We start from the raw sequence: 21,479 nt of genomic DNA on the forward strand, positions 1-21,479 counted from the left end.
ATGCGTAATTAGTATGCGAAATGTTCTAATTTTTGGCATAGAAACTCTTTGTGGTGTTCTCAGCAAGTTTACATGAAAAAAATTTAGATATCAGATCAAATACGTATGTATTATATTTTTTGCAATTTCTTATGTATTTCTTTGTTTTTTGGACCCTTTGTTTTTCATTGTTTTTTCAATGAAATTCGTTGAGGACTTCTAAGATCATAAACAGCATAAAATACATACATTTATGGAGGGAGGAGATGGAGCAAAGCCAAGGTAAAGTCTCTGCAGAGCATATCCTGACCAAAATAAACTGAGTTTTCAATCTAGGACCAGTGTACATTCTGTAAAATACTGTTTTTTCTTGTGGGGCCTGTTACACAAAGAGATCCATTCAAATGAATATCTAAAGCTTCTGATCAAGGCCCTGTCCACGGAGGATTTTTCTGTTTTTATTGGGGGTGCCAAGTTTTGTCACAGCACTCCCAGTAACAATAGATAATCCCCAGTGGCCAGGTCCATGCTTCTGATTGGTTATAAATCATGCTTCATTTTTCTTGCAACAGACCCCTGGTAAATATTAATATTGTATGTAACAAAACAAAGAACGCTGATTAAAATGGTGATAAATAATACACACAAATCTTTTGCTTGTTTTATTCTCATTTCGCGAGTTGGTAGTTATATAGTGTTATTGTTAACACTGACGTAATGTGCTGAAAAAAAATATTAAAAGGGGGCTCATTTCATAAAGTAAATATAAAGTTATGCATGGCATTACAAGCAATATGAATAAAAAATAAACTGACAAAATTTGAGTAATACTACATGTACTTTTTTGGCAACAAAATGTTGCCAATCATTTGAATAGTGCAATTTTTATTTGTGGTAAAATAAAACTAGTTTGCCTACCATTCATGTAGTTTAGTCAGTTGTAAAGCCATGCATAACATTATACAAAGTTTATATGGATCATCCTCTGGGAATATTCATTTCACCAGGGTATGTAGATCACTTGATTAACAAGATATTCATAATAATTGACATTTTATGACAAAACTGACTTTGTGCATATTTTAGATGAAGTAAAAGTCACATTTATATCAACTCTGAATCATATTCTTTTCATATAAAAACTTATCTACACTCGACATAAAAATTGAAAACTCTTTGCAAATACCGTCCTTGTATTCCTTCAACATTATAAATAGCCAAAAGAATTTTAGCAATGAATGGTTGATTTGATGCATGATCAACTCCAATGCTTGCTTTTCAGTACAATCTACCAAAGAGAAATTAAATGTATTCAGGGATTAAATAGAGTGAATTACCTCTCAAAATGATTTATTATTACAATGGATAGAAATTTGACATAGAATTAAAATTTATATTACAAGGATATCCATGTTTTCAAATTATATAATTCCTATCAAAGAGGAATATTTGGTGCAGTATTTAATTTGTGTTACATAAAAACACTTAAGAGCAACACCAACAAACTAAGTTGCAAATGTTAAAATATTTTTTTTTCTTCACATTGCTTCCTACATGATAAAGTGATGAAAATACACTTTTATCTCAAAAAGACCCAAACACAGTTAAGAAATTTAAAATTACTATGACATATGTGAGAAGACATGGAAATAAATTTTGGGGAAGAAAAGTTTGTTGAAGAAGAGAGATAAGAATGCCACTTGCAAAGTTTTCCAAAACAACTATATTCATCAGCATATTTCAGACAATTCACAATAATCAAAAACAAGACTAAACATTTGTACATGTTAATATATAAAGTTACATAATCAGATAATCGCCTCAATCCGTACACAAACCCATAATTTCAACTGCTGTTCCATTCGTGTAATTACAATAAGAATGTAGAAAAATAACGTCGAAAATACATGTGATCTTGATGAAGTGTGGTACAATATAACATGATATCACCATAATGTACAATGTCTCCTACACGTGTATACCAAATAGAATAATGTACAAGATCACGCAATATACATCCATGAATATACATAGGTATATATATCTCCATGAATATACATCCATGAATTTGTTGTATGTCAGTAAATGCCCAATTAAATTTGCTACATAGAAATATTAAAGAATGACTTAACCTATCAGAATGTCAAGGAACCAGCACCCAGAGATACAGCCAGATACGATATTGTACTTGGACACTATCGCACCATTTCCATGAAAACTTGTCATATAGTCCTGGCCGAGATCATTTTCCTTGGTACGGTAGATGATTCTTAATCATCAGTAATTAATGAAATAGAATTACATGAAAAGTTGCATTATGAAACAAATCAAGGTGTTTGTTTATAAAAAAAAGAAACTTAATAATATTTGCAGTTGATTTCATCTTCTAGCCTCCTTCCCGCCAAATTCTCATTCTCAATTAACATAAATAGACTTATTAGTTCCTTTAAGCAGTTTCAATAATGTAATTTACAAGGTTTACTGTGTTTTTCAATTAAAATCTGCATTAAATTGAGTGGTTCTATTTATTTACTTTTCACTGGAAGTAGATTTAGTTAGAAATCACATATCTAAAATTCTAAGATTCTGCATTCTTTGTTGGCATTATTGCACTTCATTGAAGAGTGACAGCAATTGCAGAATTTATCAAAATTCATCAAATAACCACCTCTAATAAAATAATAAAATCAATATTCATTTCAAAGCTGAATCGCCTCTTCAGAGACAGTCTTAGTAACATTTAAAATATTATCAAATAATGACACACTAAGATATTATCTAGAATATATACAATCTATCGTGCAAAAATCATCATTAATCTACATGTTGAAAAGGGCCTTTTCTATTTCATTTCACTATAATACACACTTAAAAAGAGAAATCCCCTTCAGAATCCATGAATCTCATTATATTGAGTTGTAAGGTGAACAAAATTTAACAAGAAATTGTACTTTTTGGCTTTTTGCATCTAATTTTCACATTAGAGACATATATTTGGCTTAGGGAATGCGAATTTTTTTTTTTTAACCAATGAAAAAATCCATGTAGCAAATAATTTAGAAAATCCATGTAGCAAATAACTCGAAAAAGCTGTCCAGTTGTTTTCAAGTCATTTGCAGCTTTATGAAATTACCCATCATCATATGATTGGCAAAACAAGACAATAGTACATAAACTTTATTGATCAATTGCGATACACAAGCAACAATGATCTTGATTAGCACTTACAAGTGTTGGGAATGGACGCTGCCTTTGTGTAACAGAGACCAGACAAAGGTACCGGTAGATATATTGTAATAATATTGGTGTATATTCCTCCATAAATTTGTAATTCATTATGTAAAAAGAAACACAGTGAGGTCAATGTTGCCCTAGGTAAGACGTGAATTACTGTTACATGATCTTAACTACCACCATTACCTAGCAACATGCAGAATCTAGATCCAAATTCGGATGCATGGCTTATAATAAAGTTATTAAAACTTGTAAAGAACTTCAGTAAATTTCCAGAAGACACCAAAATTGTATGTAATGCAGATATTCAGGAAATAGATAAATAAATTTGATACAAATTTATCAAATTCTAATCCGTCAATGAAACTTCAGTTTTAAGATTTTGGCAAAGTGGGCATGATCACCAAATAATGATTAAATGAGAGGTCATCCCATCAGTATCGGAATCAGTTCCCCCTTCCCCTCATCATGGAATGTGAATGTATAACTACATGTATAACTAATCTCGCCAAATAATCAATCTACATATCAAGTCATGTCCAACTATGATTTCAGCGTTTTACACTGGAAGGTAGGAAATAATAAAAGTCTCAAAGCTGTTATTTCCCATCGATTGTCAGTGCTATTCAAACAAAGAAAATACATATTGAATTTGATTTGAGCCGGTTGAGGATCTATGTCTTGTACATCTTCTTGTTGCGTGTGAATTCCTTTGCTTCTTTCTGTAGATTTCTTACATCTTGACTGTCCTCTTCAGGATCCCAATCTGAATCATCAGAGCGCTTACCAGGCACAGAAGCCGAGTCTGACACATCATCATTCAAGAAACTGTCATTGTAATCATAAGTATTGGGTTCATCGTCGTCTTCATCATCACTGAATCCAGTGGTCTTCAAGACTGGGAGAGTGGCGTTGATAAAAAATAAACAAAAGAATAAGTTTATCCCGATTTATTCATCTTAAAAGAATCCAAAATTCCAGAAATGACATGTTCAATTTTGTCGGAATTTTAGCATATTTTCATCCTAACTCCAGGTGCAAACTTTTTCATATTGAAGGGGAATCCAACCCAAATAATATCTTGCTAGTTTTAGAGGAAAGTGAAAAATCAGACAAGTTGATAGGTTAAAGTTTGAACAATATCAGACAAACAATAAGAAAGTTATGAATTTTAAAAGTTGTCAACATTGGTAATCACTATACCCATGGAGACTTCAAATTGGATGCATATGTGGTGTCATAGTGATGTAAGGCAAGGACTACTCTTCCATGTACTCCAGTACATAAAATGGCTAAAATGTCTTTTTTCTTTTTTCAGATGTTTTGCTTCAAATGATATTTTTCTTTCATGAGGACATGAAACAACATACTACCTGGGTTATATTTAGATTACTGCCCCAGGGGAATGGGTACTCAGGCAAAAACCACAAATCCCTGATAATTAAGTAAATGGCCTATGGGAAAGTTGTCCTTGCCCTTGTCATAATTTACTTACCCAGTTGCAAATTGTACACCAACATAGTCTTAGGGATCTCACTTTTAAAGAAGCCATAATGTTTTCATTGCTTGTCCGGTTTCTTTCAAACTTTCACCATTCTGTTTTATTTCTTTTTCTCCTTTCCATCACAACATTTTATGACCAAGGCTGGATTCCCCTTTAAGTTGAATCTATTGGCAGTAATAAAACCAAGCTCCAACACCAAGCTGGGTTCAGAAGAATGATACTTTGACTTTGTGGCACGGTGTGACTGATGAAGTAGTGTACATATCACAGGAATGAGCAAGGGGGAACCTCAACTTTCCATAGGCGCAAAAAAAGGGCAACACAATATGACTAACAAAAAGAGAGAAAAACACCCTTGAAAACATACCTGATAAACACTTATGTACATTAGTGATAAAAGTAACCAACTTTACCATTTCAAGAGATAGATCTCACATACACTATTACTACAGTTAGAATATCTTTGTTAATCACATATTCATCATCGATGTTTATGAAAATCATTCTCTACATCTTTTATTACAGTTTCCTCGCATTATGATCTAAAATATTTGGGAAAAATAATATGAATGAAAAAAACTTGGTATACCTTTTTGGGCAGCCTCTCGTTTGGGTCTGGGTGGCGGTTTATTGTGCTTATAGCTCTCATTATGTTCTGCATTTTTCCTTCAAAAGAAATAAAACAAAGTTGATGTTAATCATTTCAATTGGTAGATACGCATTTTTGTTTGACTTTGTTATTGTTGTTGCAGTTGTTGTCCGTGAAGCATTTCGATGCAATATCAAATATTGGCCTGAATGATTCTTCTTCTTTTTTTTCATATCGAAACAATATAATCATTATATTTCCAGACCTGGAGAACAGACTGTGTGATGGGTTTAAAGAGTGCATGAAATTCTTTGCTTTGAGCTGCATTTAATTAGAATATCCAGTTCACAAATTCTTTTTAAATCTTAACACTATACCTGTCCAATTCAATTTACTTCAGAGGTAAATTTATTTCAACAACAAACCTATAGCAAGTTGTTCCATATGCACATTCAGGCCTGCCATCATCTTCGTCTTCATCTCCTTCTGAGCGATAGTCAGGATCTCCAGGATGGCAATATTCTCCGAAGTGGACTGGATTTTTTCTAGGGAAAAATAAACAAACAAATTCCATCAACATACTATAAAACAACACTGTGTAAAACACAAATACTAACTTAATTATCAGTGATTTGCTGCTGACTTGAGAAACTGTTTCACAGGTAAGGCTAAAATGAAACTTCCACTGATGACTCAACTTAATTTTTTTCAAAGATGGGTGTAAAATACAAACCATGTAAAAAGGGGTCCTTGCGCTTCAAGGATAAATGCCAGTTGTGTTAACAATTTCGAAATGAGTTTGTGCAGAATCCAATAAAAAGACCACCGAAGTTTATGTATGTATGAATAAAAAATATGTGCCAAAGGATACTGGAGGAAATCATATACTTGCCAAGAAATAAGCAAAATATGCATGAATTTTCACAAAAAATGTCGGTATTTTCACAAGCGGTTATAATATACTGCCCCACATGTGCTTATCTGTGTTGGCGAACTTCAGTGTGATTGATTTTCATCTTAGATTTCATGAATTCACAAAGTTCAGTTCATATAACTATACCAGATCTAGATCTAGGATGGTGACAATAAACCTTGGTTTTACAGACTTTCTAATGAAATAATTGTTTACTGCACAGCTGCTTTCATTCCTCTTTAACTCGCCCAATCAAACTCTTTGCCAATTTCATGCAAGTCACATGATAAGCTTTATCAAATTAAAACCTCTTTCGATACTTGAGTATTGAAGTACTGGAAAGTATTAAAGAGCTGACATGTGTATATGCTGGATAGAATAAGTCAGAGGGTATACATTCATAATGCTTGATCTCTTTCATGTGCTACCTTGAGCAATGTTTTTATCTGCCTAGAAGCACAGGTAGTACTGGAAATATGCCAAGCACTCTGAAATTTCTCTGAAAGTAAAAGAAGGTCTGATACACACTGATACAGTTTGGTAACTAGAAAAAACTAGGGATGCTTATTCATTTTTGTAATCTAACTCTCACTGTCTCTGATCCGATGCATACCTATAGCATCGTTTTCCAAACTGGCAAGATTTTAGCTTCTTTTTCTTCTCTGGTTTCTTCTTCGGCGGTGCTTTATCACCGTCATCATCTTCCTCTCCACTGACGTTGTGATCTTTTTTACTTTCACCTAAATTGGTTTTTGTTTTTGCTGGAGTCCTTTTAGTAGGTTTCGGCACATACTCCTCCTCATCACTAAAATCACTGTCCTGTCGTGCTTTCCTTCCTCTCTTTCTCTGTGGAGTTGGCTGTGAATTCGAGGAGGATGACGCTCTACGTTTTGTAGGGCGTGGCACGTACACTTCTTCCTCACTCCAATCTTCTTCATCACTTGATTGCGCATACTTCTTGCGTCTCCCTCGCTTTCTTGGACTGACAAATTTACCCCTTGGAGACTTCCCCTTGCCCTGGGAATAAAATGAGAAATAAAATTATAAAACCAAAATAATAAGAAAAATGATAAGAGGAAAAAAAAGATGATACATCTTTGATCTAGGGTAGCTTTACAGCATTAATACCATTCTCTGAGGTCCAAGCAAGTTGATTAAACCATGGACCCTACAGTAAAACCAAGGTACCTGTGCTACTCTGAAAAGCATCAGGTCCTAAACTTCTCAAGGTTTACTCCCATAATGCAACATTTTGATCATATTGTCTTAAGACACAAGCCCACTACAAAGATAACAAATAGTTTCCGGCTACTCTTTACAAAATTCAAACCACACTATTTTGACCAAAATAAAAGCTGAAAAAAGAAAAAAAAATAACCTGTGAACCTGAGAAATAAAGCACAAAATCCCAACCCCAACTAATGTAAATAAAAAACCAAATGGCCTAATTTCACACAAGTACCTTTGAAAATGAGGTTTCAAATCCGTCATGCAGATTCTAGTGCATACTCTGAGAAAAAGTAGATTAACATAAGCATTATTTTGTCATACGAGGTTAAGCCATGCTCGTTGCTAAATTTCAAAAAACAAATTTTATTCCAAGAGCCTATACCTTATTTAAATGAGCAAAATATTTCTGTTTAACTAATTTTAATATACAGTGGTCTCAAACCCAAGAAACATGAGTAGATCTAACACCCTGGGACATAAGTGCACATTCATTGTTGAACCTTTCTCAATTAATGAGCTAAATAGGGCATAATACATTAAAAATACACCATGAATTTGGGCATAAATGTTCTTATTCTTACCCTGCCCTTTTTACTGGACTGTGACTGCGATTCCATTTCCCAATCACTCGCATCATCATCATCAAAATCAGATGCAACCCATTCCTCATCTAGGTCGTCATAGTCATCCTCGGCGTATGATGCAACCTTTGATGTTCCCCTCTGTGATCTTGACGTCTTGCTTTTCTTAGGAGCAGGCTCCTCTTCAGAAAGATAGTCGTCGTCATCGTCGGCGTATTTCTTTGCCCGTGCTTTGGTTTGAGAGGGCGTTTTCTTGGCTTGAGGTGTAGCCTTAGCACCACTTTTAGGCCTTCCTCTACCTTTCTTCTGAGGTGTGGCAGTGTCTTCATTCTGGAGTGCTTTACCAAAAAAAAATCCATAATTTATTGTTCGAAATAGACATGAAATACTCTGAAAATTTGCTTTGCCAAATTGATCGTGGGCCCGGCAGCGGCTGTGCAGCGCCAGATCGACGAGGCTCTATCCCTTTAATCGTTGAACGTCAAACAGGGTAGCGGCAACTCCCATCTTTTAACGTCTTTTGGTCTGACGCGGCCGGGGTTTGAACCCCCGACCTCCCGGTTGTGAGACGGACGCTCTACCAACTGAGCCAACACACGGGTCAAAGACAATGGAAATCAAATTTCTAAGACACAAATCCTCTTTAGAATTGTACAAGTGCATCCATTCTCATACACACAAATTTCCATACATCATACTCATACCTCAATAATAGATATTCCTCTAACACTTTTAAAAAGTATTAGAGAGGGGGAGGAGGAGTTAAAGGGATTGTTTCACTCTGTGAGCAGCTGATTTAAAAAATTCTCAAACTGAGATGAAACATGCGTATGAGTGCCTGTATTTGTCCTCAAAAACCCTGAAGCAGACCACAGTATACATGTAGTATGAAAAATTATTATTTAGACACAAGAAGCAATTTATAAGCCTGATTTTGAAAACCGTCTGGTAGACGGATTCAGCTTATAACAAGTTTTCTCCAATTAAAAAAGTCTGTTGGCTATGTTGACTGCCTTCTGCTGTGTGTATCTCGTACACATAGGGGAAGGCGGGGTAAGTTGTGACAGTTTTTGCTTTTTGCATGTTAGAAATGATATGATTAATAATCTTGTCGAAATATGTACCTGGCCTTGAAATTTAATTCTTCTGAAATATTTTCCACCTATATATAACTTTCTATCCTCACACTGAAAGTCATCGTGACCTTTGAAAAAAACGATGTCAAATGGCTCAACTTGCCCCATATATGGGGTATGTTTGAGCCACCTTCTGGGGTAAGTTGAGCCACAAAAACTATGTACAAATTGTATGGGGGGAGAACCAGCATGTCAATTTTTTGTTTAAAGACATTTCATTTGCTAATTCTCTATAAATACTAATATCCTGTAAAAGGAAAAGAGCAGTCATGTAAATTTGCTCCTTTCAGCCTGCATTTCAATCGATTTTTATGGTTTGTTTATTTTTTTAAGATACATTACCATAGGAACTACCATGGCTCAACTTGCCCCATGCTGTTTGGCTCAACTTACCCCAGTCCAAACTTAGTGCGATAATTTTGTATCCACACATTTATTATGCATCCATCATATAAAAGACTATGACAAGAATGAAGATCCATACCTGGACTAATAATGTTGTTATCATGTCTTTATTATATTTAAAGACATGTGTGCTTATAAAGCACTTATCTATTTCACACTCTTTTTTACTTTTTTGGCTGAAATTCATATTTTTCCCTCTAAAAAAATACTTTTTGTTTCAAAGTTGGAAACAATGTGGTGGGGTTAGGGGTTATGGTATGGGTCATCAATACATGACACCACCACAATGTCTGACTCATTCATTATTGGCCTGGGGCTGGTGGCTCAACTTGCCCCTATGCTCAACTTACCCCGCCTTCCCCTACACTATTATTAGCTGCACTGTACATGTACATTCAGTGAATACCTTGTAGCGACTTGCATTTGTTTTGACCCAAATGTAAATTTCCGTCTACATTTTCTTTCGTCTTAATCTGTAAATACAATGGCCAAATTCCTTTGGCTAACCGCGAACATGTGTACCTCGTTAACTTCACGCAAGAGTCGCATATTTTCTTACTGTCAAGTTTGCGCGCCACATTCCAAGTCTTGGGGCGTGCCTCGCTGTTTTAGATAGCCAATCCGGCAATGTTTATATTCAAGTGACCAATCATCATGATTTGTCCAGGTCAAGAAACTTTGGATCTACCAATCATCATTTGGAATGATCTCGTGGTTAATATTCATGGAAGTAATTTCTTCACTTCTCCTTGCGAACTCGTCATGTACACTTCATGCATCTCGCACGTCTTGAGGAGTTAGTCAACCTCTGTACTACCCACGCGGTCCTTTTCTACTGCCTTATTTTGGATATTAATTTACTCACGGAATATCATTTCGGATACATTGCATTTTCATGTTGGACCTTTAGTTACGTATTATTTTATGAGCTCATTTTCGCGATCAAGAAACGCGACATGTTTATTTAATTTCATCTACTAGGATTTGTGCAATATACTTGGACTCCACTTTTGCGGTGATAAAAACTATTTGACCTGAGTGCTTCACACCGTTCATCGCTCAGCTATCATTGCCCCGAACTTTTCGCGGACACTCATCTCGCGTCTCGGTCCAGTTGGTGGTCATTCGCCTTTGAACTACACCTCTTCGAACTTCAGTTTTCCGGTGAGTTGGAAAGTAACTTATTTTGGAGTTAGCTTTATTTCAACAACACACAGTTATACTTTCCACAACCTTGTACACACTGTATGTAGGTCATGCTGTGTTCATCTAGAAATAATACATTGTAGTGCACAGATTTGCTGTATACACAAAGTCATTGAAACCAACCAACTATTTTCAAAATTTGTGGTTTACATCTCCAAGGTTTTAAAATTGTTCCAGTAGATATGACACTTTGAAACTTTTAGGATGGAATTTTTACACTATAAGCCTCATGTTCAGCCCATTTTCAGGAACCAATGTGAGAATTTTTTAAAATCAGAACAAAGTGAAAGGATCACAGAATGTTGTTCAACATGGATAAACCTTATCAAAAAGCAATTGAGCTATAAAAGTTAAAACTACAGAACAGAGGATAGTGCACAGGTTCTGTTCTCACCATTCTTGGCTGGGGTAACTGCTGTGGCACGTTTAGCTTCTGCTTTTTGTTTTGGAGGACTGGTCATCCATGCTGGGAGTGCCCTTTCTTTCTGCACTGGGAGAGCAATCTCTTTATCATCATATACCACTGTCCCAGGCCCCTAAAACAAAGAAAAATGGAGTATTATCATATGACCAGCCACCATACAATAAGTCACCCATAATGAAATTTGAGCTTTTCATTGAGCTTGAAAATGCACATCATAATATCTAACTTGTCGGAATTGATCAACATTAAACCCTAATGGGTACTTGATTGAATGCAGAAGAAATCCAGCGAGAGCTTCAAAAAATAGGGAGAAAACAATGTTTTAAGTTCAAGGTTCACTCCAAGCATGACCAGTTAGAATGCAGGTCCCCTCTCATGGCTGAATTCACCTCCCTGCAAAATCTTGTGAATGATTTTATTTATCTAAGTATTTAACAACTTTATCCTCAAGTGAAATCAAATATTATTGCATCATTAGAAAGAGTAAATGTTACTCTATTATACTGGTCAGTTATTTTATATAAACTACTTTGATAAATGAGAAAATTTCATGCTTCAAAAGATGGCTCAAAACTGAAATTTCTTCCCCTGTTTTTTTCTTGCATATGTTGCAAGACTTTTTTATTTTGAGCCTAAATGATATTCATATCATCATGAAGCTAAAAAATCTGTACTTTCTCATAATGTCACTCTTAATATGTAGCACCTTTTAATCGTGTCAATATCACACTTTCCCTCCAAGATACAATACAAGATTTCTGAAATTTCTGAGTAACATGAAATTCAGACTTCTGATTGGATGAATGAGGTTTAACAAGTGGAGTGCCTCTGGCAGTCTCACCTGACACCTGCATTATGTGATTCAATATACAATAATTATTCACAAAAAACACAATTCATATAATGATGCAATACAACATTCATTGACCCAAAATGACAATTGACCTTGATCATGTGACCCAAGACTTGTCAGTAATACTTGATTACCCTCATGTCCAAAATTATGATAGCAATTTAACGATTACCCCAACATGGCAAAGTTCATTGACCTTAATGTCCTTTGACCTTGGTTATGTGACCTGAAACTTGCACAAGATGTTTAGTGATACTTGATTACTCTTATGTCCAAGTTTTATAATAAGATCCATAAACAATCAAAATTATGGTAATTCAACAAATACCCCCAACTTGGTCAAAGTTCATTGACCTTAAATGACCTGAAACTATATCTTCAAGGAGATTAAGACAAAAACAATTGTTGCAGAAGCAAAAGTCAATTAAATTAAAACTTTTTCATTACATTAGTAGCATTTGAAATACAAGTAGATAAAAATAAGAAGCAATACTTTATAAGGCCAAATGAGCAGACATAATACCTTCGTTGATTTATCTTCAGGCTTAGATTCCCCTTCCTTTTGTCCATCTTGTTTCTTTGTTTCTTCCATCTTAGATTTATCTTCCTCTTCTTCAGTAGCATTCTTACCATCTGTGGTAGATGCTCTGCTGTTATCTCCTTCAATTGATGTAGCAGGTGAAGTTTCTTCCTCTTTCTCTATTGACTTCCCTTTTATATCATCATTATCATCATCTTCTATTACAACAAAGAAAGATACATGTAACAATATGATAACATATTACCAATGATCCATGAAGTCCAGTAATTAACATACATAAAAAAGCTTTTAAAAACACCAAGATAACAAGATAATTCTAAAGATGAAAATACATGATCTATCATCTTCTCATAATGACTAGGTGAATATGAAAAGATCTTTTCTTCCAGCGCTCACTGAATTGAGTTTAAGAGATACTGTATCTTGCCTTTTCATTTTCGTAAAGACGGTGAAATACTGCAAGTCAACTGGATGAGACCCAGTTTCCCTATATTATCTTAACCTCTTTGTGCACTCTGTGCAATAAATAAATAACACATTTGTCTGATTCCAAAACTTTTTACAATCACAATGAGCTCAGTGCATAAACTCATTCATATGCATGAATCAAGAATAAACACTAATTCAACAAATCAATGCACTTTGATACTTTTACATATCATACTTAAAATGATTATTAGAATTATTTGTGATTTCATTTCCTTTACAATAATCTCACAAAAGAATGGATTGTGTATTAATGCATTTTAATTGTATACCAAAAGGCTGGTGGCAATATATTAAGACTTTGTTATTATAGTACAGACAATGGATATATTATAAGAGATTATCTAGAGAAAAATATAATTGTGCATTAACTACAATTAAGTTCAATATTCGGCAAAGACAAACCTTTAGACTGATCGTTTTGACCATTTTCTTTCTTCTCATTTTGTATTCCATTATTTTGAAGTGAAGGTGTAACAGACTGCTTAAATGGTGAAGTCTGTTTCAAAGGGGATAATTCTTCACCAGATAGTCTGAAAAGAAAGAAAGATTTTACTTCAACTTTCATTCTTTCAAAAGGCAAATCATGCGAATTAGCCTACCAACTATAGTAGGCTACAAATATGTACAATTGATTAACCTCAAACTGAAAGGGGAACTGAAGTATTGATCCTCTAGCTTTGGTAATTGAATGACTTGTGTGAATGGAGGGAAAAAACACAGAATAGTGAAAGCAAATCCCAAGAGCAATAAGAAAGTTATGGCTGTTTTGAACAATCATTAAGACTATGTAAATAAACAAGTGGAATGCCTCTGGCCGTCTCACCTGCATCACGCGATTCAACATAGCAGCAGTGCTGACTTTGAAAACTTGCACAAGATGTTCAGTGATACTTGGTTACTCTTATTTCCATGTTTTATGAACTAGACCAATACACTTACAGAGATAGGATGGTAATTCAACAAATACCCCCAATGTGGCCAAAATTCATTGACCTCACATGACCTTTGACCTTGATCATGTGACCTGAAACTTGCACAGGATATTCAGTGATACTTGATTACTCCTATGTCCAAGTTTCAAAAGTCAGATCAATAAACTTGCAAAGTTATGATGGTAATTCAACAGATACCCCCATTATGGCCAAAGTTCAGTGACCTTTGACCTTGGTCATGTGACCTAAAATGCGCACAGGATGTTCAGTGATACTTGATTACTCTTATGTCCAAGTTTTATGAACTAGACCAACATACTTTCAAAGTTATGATGGTAATTCAACAAATACCCCCAATTCGACCAAAGTTCATTGACCCTAAATGACCTTTGACCTTGATCATGTGACCTGAAACTGGCACAGGATGTTCAGTGATACTTGATTACTATTATGTCTAAGTTTCATGAATCAGATCAAAAAACTTTTAAAGTTTTTATTGTAATTCAACAGATACCCCCAATCGGCCAAAGTTCATTGACCCTAAATGACCTTTGACCTTGGTCATGTGACGTGAAACTCTTACAGGATGTTCAGTGATACTTGATTAACCTTATGGCCAAGTATCATGAACTAGGTCCATATACTTTCTAAGTTATGATGTCATTTCAAAAACTTAACCTTGGGTTAAGATTTGATGCTGACGCCGCCGCCGTCGGAAAAGCGGTGCCTATAGTCTCACTCTGCTATGCAGGTGAGACAAAAAACTGGAAATAGTAGAATGAGAATATTCTTAAGAACAAATATGTCGTCTTTAATACCATTGAGGTAGTACAAAACAATACATACATATACATGGTTTTTCTTCAAACTCTCACCAATTTCCTTTTCATACTTTTTCTTTTTCATTTACGAAATCTTTCAATATGGATTGGATTCTACTTTAGGCAAAGAATGGTTAATATACCATTAGGAGGCAAAACCTAAACATTTGACATTTGAATGTTATCCAATTGCATAATTCTATATATTTTTGAACAATGTTAGTTGCAATACAGTGCTGTATAATTGTTTTCTTACCGTGGACTCTGGGTTTCTTGCACAATAGGTCTGTAATCAATAACGACTTCAAAGATGTGTTCATCGGGTGTCAGAGCAATACGGTCTCCATGTTTGAGGTCTCGCCATACGTCTTTAGTTAAAGGTGCCAATTTAGTTCCTCCTGTACCATCGAAGAATGTAGGATTGGTATGTATCTATAGAAATAACACACATGACATTTAGAGTATTGTTCTTGTTGATAGCTTAACAAACATGCTCATGATGTGGAAGAGGTTCATCGTGGTGAAGGATTGAGTAGAAGAAATACATGTAAGCGGTTGTCTCACGATGTAACAAACGTAGTGGAAAAGCGACGTTTCGTCTGCAAGCTGCTAGACTTTGTCAGGCAATGAGCAAAGACGCTGCTACGCACTGGTTATATAGCGTCGGGAATGCTCAAGGAAACATGCATGTAATCATATAATTTTAGACTCGAAAATTCATTTACTGCTGTAAGGTCTAAGTTTTCAATATACAGAGAGATAAACTTGTCCAAATATCTCCCAAGAACAAACTCATAAGGTGCAAATTCTTATAAACTTCCAATAAGGTTAAGAAATTCAGTTCTGATCATGTGGTTTTCAGGGAGAAAAATAACATTCAAAAGCAATTGGGTAAATTTTTATTTATACAAATATATATCGATTGTGAGAATGTCTCATTATTCAATTAATAATAAATCAAGTCACTTGATAAAGATACAAGAACATGGGTATGCACATAAGTCACAAATTAACCATGTATATGACCCAAACTGTTCCCCACTTCTGCAACTTCATACTCTTTTCATACCAGCATAAAGGAGTCTGGGCATCCTGCATCCAGATCTGAACCTGATGTACCTTTCTAAATGTAAAAAAATTATTTCTAAATTCTCATTATTCCAATCTGAAATAATTTGGGCAATTCCATAAAACATATACGTCCAACACCATGTATGTGAGACCAACAGGAAATTTCTGTCTCTGATTTCTGGTATTTTTGACAGTCTGTAATGCTATCAAATGATCATGACTTGGTTACTTATGAAGTGAAGTAAGACTGGAGAAAAATGGGGGTCGGATGTACAAAAAGAAAAAATTATTTTACGGAATTGCCCATTTAAAGAATGAAACTCTAATATGAAACTTCACATGTGACAAAAATATATGTTCATCAAGTTTTCAAAGTGCCACAAACTGCAACTCAGTTTCTCTTCGAAATACTTTTTTTTAATCAATCAGGATGATTATTAACTCTAAAACTGAAAGCTTTAAAAATCCCCAAAACATACACCCCAACTTACTGGCATGACTCTGATCTTCCCATCTTCCACTTCGAGAACAGCATGATTTCTAGAAACTCGTTTATCAGCGATCTGCAGATGTAAAAGGTCAATACCAGAGAACAGTGAAACCTTTGTGCATTATTAGATTAAGAATTATAAGGGCAATATGCACTACCAGGTTATTCTAATCAGAAAAAAGTTTGGCATAACATATAAATAAGTTATTCAAGAGCTCAAACAGAATGCAGAATTGGGTTCTATTTTAAAATGAATATTAAACAAGATGAATTAGAGTTTAGACATGGATTGCTTCTCAATTTCACTAAAATATACTGGAGTACATTAAAACGGGATATCTACCCCTAGGTTGGACTCTGAAATCCGTCTATTTGGATTTGTAAAACATTTTTTACTGCTTTGGTTTCTCCACTTACAATGATAGCCAGCGATCTCGCTCACTGTGAGGGACCAGTGCCCAAGTATTATTCACCCCACAATGGGAGTGTTGATTTTTAATGATTCTTATATTAAACTCTATGAAATTGCAACATGGTGTTGATGAATAGATTAAGATTATTTGCAAAATTTAAATTCTTCATAAACCTATATTATGATGATACATGTTATATTAATGGTTAAAAATGAAATCGAGATTTTTTTTGGGGGGAGCATAGGTTCAATGTAAAGAGTGTAAGAATGACTGCAGCCTATGGAGGTGTAGTGAAGCAAGTGTACACTGTACAGTAGTCTGCACAGCAGATGAGCAGAACAATCGGCGAAACAGACACTGAGGTATTCAGTCAAATATATTGATCCCAAGCTTAAGTTCTTTTGATAAAACTTTAAAAGCAGAAATGAAAGAAAAATATCAATGTTTGAAAAATGAAAAAGATCAAAGAATACCACAGAGAGAGCAGGCATGTCCATAGCAGGGGGGGGGGAGTTATTTCAATTTCCTCCATCTAATCCTTTTTTTGCACGTTCAATTATTTTCATAAACAAGTTTCAATTCAAATTACAGCAAAGGTCAGTTGAACTGGAGCTGATAAAGGTTAATAAGACGAGAGAAATCTTCTTTTAATTAATCCTAATAAGACTGGGGGAGTGGGGGTAACTAGGAAGTAGACTCCATAGGATTTTACTGCAAAAAAATATTTAAATTTCAGATTCAGATAAAATTTGCACTGACGCTGGCTCTGAACTGTTAATTGTTAATACAATATAAATCTAACTTTAAACCAGGGGCAGATCCAGGATTTTTCAAAGGGGGGGGGCACATTTTCCACAAGGAAAACTTTGATAACAAAAAAGAAAAAAAAACTGTTTCAATCAAAAATCAAGGGGATTTTGTACATGAAAAAAATTTGACAAGCAAAAAAAGCAAGAAAAAGTCTTCAATTTCGAAGGGCACACTTGTTTTATTGTCATTTTTTACATTACAAATTTTCATTTTGCCTCTCAAGGGGGGGGGCACAGGCCGGATGTGCCCCCCCCCCCCGGATCCGCCAGTGCTTTAAACATTAAAATTTTTAGTCTAAGACTACGTAACAGTATACCCAGTTGTTGTGTTTCCAGAGACTCTGGACGATCAATTTTAGAATGTCATTTTGAAAAATTTAAAAGCGAAGTTTCATCAATTTTTAGTACAAAATGTTAGTAAATATTATAAAGAACAAAATAGAAGATGATTACAACTATTGAATTCATAATTTTAGTGTAATCCAAAGACAAAAAAGAAGGCTTAGAAAATATTAAGTGTCAACAGAAGTAACATTTACTAACAAGCAATGACAAGCATTAGCATGACAAGTTAGACAGTTACTCACCTCAAAGAAAGAACCCCTTCCCAAGTTTGTTTTCCCTAATGGAAGAAGGATGTTTGTTCCACCTGCTTCTTTGATAGGTTTAAGTTCAACACCTGACATTTTCGAATATACTGAAGATACCCCAAACAAATGTTTTTCGTTTTCGATTGGATTATCTAGCAGTAGCAGGATACGGACAGGTGAGCCGGCCTGCTACAGAGCTACGTCGGCGTCGCGTCCCTGGGCAGAGCGCTGGTTGTTCGCGATGTCCCAACGAAGTCAAGCCAAAGCGTCACTGAGCTGAGAAGGCAAGGGAGAAAACAATGTATAAAAATGATTTAGGTAAATCAATGCGATTTTTAATCAAAGGAATCCGTAGGAAAACAATCATAGTAATACAAATATCAATTTCTCCATGCACATGTTATGAAGAACCCTATTTATACTCACGGAAGTTTTCGTTTAGGAGTTTCTCAAAGATGCCATTGTTTAATTACACACGCATTTCGCATACACACGCTCTTTAAATTAAAGTCAACAAATAGCGCAATGAGTATGTCTGAGAGCAGCACACGCGGAGCTATTTGGGTCAATGCGTGTATTTATCTATGCTTTTCTGCTGCCAACCTCCGTGCCATCAAAGACGCACTTGTACGGCGAGCGCTAGCGTATCACTGTAAACATGAGAGAGTATTTGGGGGCGGTGGAAGAGGCCCGACAACTCTGAGGCCCGGGGATCGGGGGGGGGGGGGGGTTGATATAACGAGCAAGGAAAAACTTATCATTTATAAAGATATTAGGGGCATTTTTTAGCTTTGACGTACAGGTAAAACAGATTATGAATTCTAGAGAAATAAAGAGACTTAACCTTAATGGGTAAAATACATTATTGTTCAAAACTTTTATACAAGTAAGCGTCACTTGATCGATGGGGGATTTGTGAGTTTTTAATTGTTGATCAAAGTTCAGAGAATCATGTGGGTCAAAAGATTATTATTTGGGAATCAACAAATGAAATGGAAATTGCATTTTCATTATTGCATTCAATATATCACAAGAAAATTCCCCGGAGATAGATTTTTCTCCTCTGCAAAAGTCAGGGTGACCAGATTTCACAAAATGAAATACGGGACAATCAACAAAAAAGATCAACAGAGATACACAATGTTAGACATGTGAAAAATATAAAGAATTGAAAGGGAGGGTAAACGAAAGAATGAAGGAGAGAAAAGAGATGAAGATAGAAAGGAAAAATGAACTGAAGGGGAAAATGAAAAGAAAAACATTAAAGAAAATTAGAATAAAAGAAGGATGAAAGAAAGAATAAAAGAGAGAAAAAAAGGTTTCCGTCATACTTTGAAATGAATATAGAAAGACAAAAAAAGAAAGGAAGGGAAGATGAATAGATGTGTGAAAGACAAAATAAAGGAAAGAAAGGAAAAAAGAAAGTGAGAAAAAAGGGGAGGAAAGAAAGAATGAAGGAAAGAAATATTTTCCTTCATTCTTTGGAAGAAAGAAACAAACAAAGAAAGAAGCAAATAGAAAGGGAGGAAGGAAGGGAAAGAAATGATAAAGGAAAAGAATTGGAAGGAAAAATAAAACAAAGAATGAAAGAAAGGAGGAAAGAGAGGGAGGAAAGAATTAAGAGATGAGAGAATGACAAAAAGAGAAAATAATGGAAGGAGAGAACGAAAAAAGGGAGAGGAAGGGAGAAGGAAGCAAAGAAAAGTTTAAGGAAAGAATGAATGAATTCAGGAAATAAAAAATGGAAATTTAATAAAGAAAAGTAACGGAAAGAAGGAAAGAAAGACAAATGAACAGAGAGAGAGAGAGAGAAAGGTTCAGGAAAAAAAGATCGGAAATAAAGATAGATGGAACAAAAAAGGGCAAGCAGGAAGGATATAAGGATGAACAAAGAATGATACAAAAGAAAGAAAGAGGAAAAAAGCTCAAACTTCAAGCAAACAAAAAAATCAAGTCATCTAACAAAAATCATAATGAAGTTTGGTGTTTTTTAATATATTTTCAGAATTTTGAAAAACTAAAATTATTTAGAAATGAGTAAAATTTTAAAGTGAAACATTGTCAAACTTAAAAATTAGATGAAACATAGCGGCATCATACACAAGACTCAAAACGAAAGCTGAAACAACAAGATCTAGTTATGAAAACTCAATATTTTTTTTCCACCGATTACATCTCCAAATTAGTTTCATTGTTATCTCTGCTTCGTCATCTGTAGGTTATTTGATGAAAATTCATCCCTTTTAAATGCATTAAAATGTTCAATATTCTTAAATACGGGACAAAAAGGCGTCCCGGGAAGGGTTTGTCGGGACGCCGGGACAAAGGAGCAAAATACGGGACAATCCTGGGAAATACGGGACGTCTGGTCAACCCTGGCAAAAGTGCAAATATGATATTCGACAGTTAAAACTGAAGTTATCGCCATTTTAGCTATGAAAGCGTGGTTATATTGGAAGCTAGACTTGAGACAGATTATAAAGGTACTTGTAATGAAGTCATTTTAATAAGAAACATAATTCATAGGATTTCCTTTCTATCGTGCAGAATCATTAAGTTTGTATATTTTTAGAGATAATGAAAAAAATTAGGCCAAGAACATGTACCTTGAATAAGCTGAGGGAATTTCCATTGGATTAATTTACATGAATCAGGATTTATTTATAGGCCTACCGTCACTTACTTTATAATTGTGATATTTTTTACAAATTGTGCATTACTTACCCTGTATAAAGAAAATGACCTGGGAAAGATTATTTCAAATACACCTAGGGGTAATATAGGGAAGAAATATTTATTAAGTCATGCTATATTGTTATCATATTTCAATCAAAACAAAAAATGTACTGCTGTACACATGCGTGGCAAATAAAAGGCGAGTTAAAGGGGCGGTTTTTTTCAGTTTTGGGCACTAGTTAAGGGTATCAAAACACAGATTTTCAAGAAAAAAATGTTTTTTAAAGACTGGTCAATGGTCAATCACGGGGGGTCAACCGTATTCATGGTATGTTTTTCCCCAAATGCTTTTCCCCCTGGGCTTTTCTTCCTCGTTTCTGAAAAGTGTTCGGATTCTTCCCGATTGTATACAAAACTTGTTTAGGGGTCAAATTCTGGCGACAACTTGTTTAGGGGCCAAATGTGTAAATAAAGCCCGTGAAAAACTTAAGGGTTATTAAGCACACAGAGAAAAAATAGTTTACGGGGTGTTTGGAAATAATTTGGTCACGCATGTGTGTAGCAATACATTTGAGTGCCCCCCCCCCCCCGGG

The 21,479-nt window shown here is 35.0% G+C and overlaps 1 protein-coding gene across 2 annotated transcripts; it reads right to left on the minus strand.

Moving 5' to 3' along the window:
• Positions 1–611: 611 nt before the first annotated feature.
• On the minus strand, positions 612–18,743 carry LOC121418750 (aprataxin and PNK-like factor). 2 transcript variants are annotated; one of them, XM_041612827.1, is made up of 12 exons: positions 18,637–18,743; positions 18,208–18,486; positions 16,400–16,471; positions 15,094–15,269; positions 13,487–13,614; positions 12,578–12,792; positions 11,172–11,313; positions 8,031–8,368; positions 6,833–7,236; positions 5,732–5,851; positions 5,307–5,383; positions 612–4,111 (listed from the first exon to the last, which is right to left on the minus strand). In XM_041612827.1, exons 2-12 carry the CDS (start codon positions 18,304–18,306, stop codon positions 3,888–3,890), a joined length of 1,995 nt encoding a protein of 664 aa, XP_041468761.1. In that variant the 5' UTR covers positions 18,307–18,486; positions 18,637–18,743; the 3' UTR covers positions 612–3,887. The 2 variants fall into 2 exon arrangements, with proteins under 2 accessions (XP_041468761.1, XP_041468762.1); XM_041612828.1 differs by having other exon boundaries at positions 18,208–18,481; positions 18,637–18,717.
• Between the last annotated feature and the right edge of the window lie 2,736 nt (positions 18,744–21,479).

This window comes from Lytechinus variegatus, chromosome 7 (genome assembly GCF_018143015.1).
Source record: "Lytechinus variegatus isolate NC3 chromosome 7, Lvar_3.0, whole genome shotgun sequence".
NCBI lineage: Eukaryota > Metazoa > Echinodermata > Echinoidea > Temnopleuroida > Toxopneustidae > Lytechinus > Lytechinus variegatus.

What these genes read in the sequence shown, in the direction of transcription:
- LOC121418750 (XM_041612827.1), bottom strand. Translation starts at nt 18,306, where the DNA reads ATGTCAGGTGTTGAACTTAAACCTATCAAAGAAGCAGGTGGAACAAAC. An exon ending in AGTCCAGTAAAAAGGGCAGG is followed by an intron (nt 7,237 to 8,030) that starts GTAAGAATAAGA and finishes TTTTATTCCCAG; the next exon opens with GGCAAGGGGAAGTCTCCAAG. An exon ending in ACGAGAGGCTGCCCAAAAAG is followed by an intron (nt 4,112 to 5,306) that starts GTATACCAAGTT and finishes CCACTCTCCCAG; the next exon opens with TCTTGAAGACCACTGGATTC.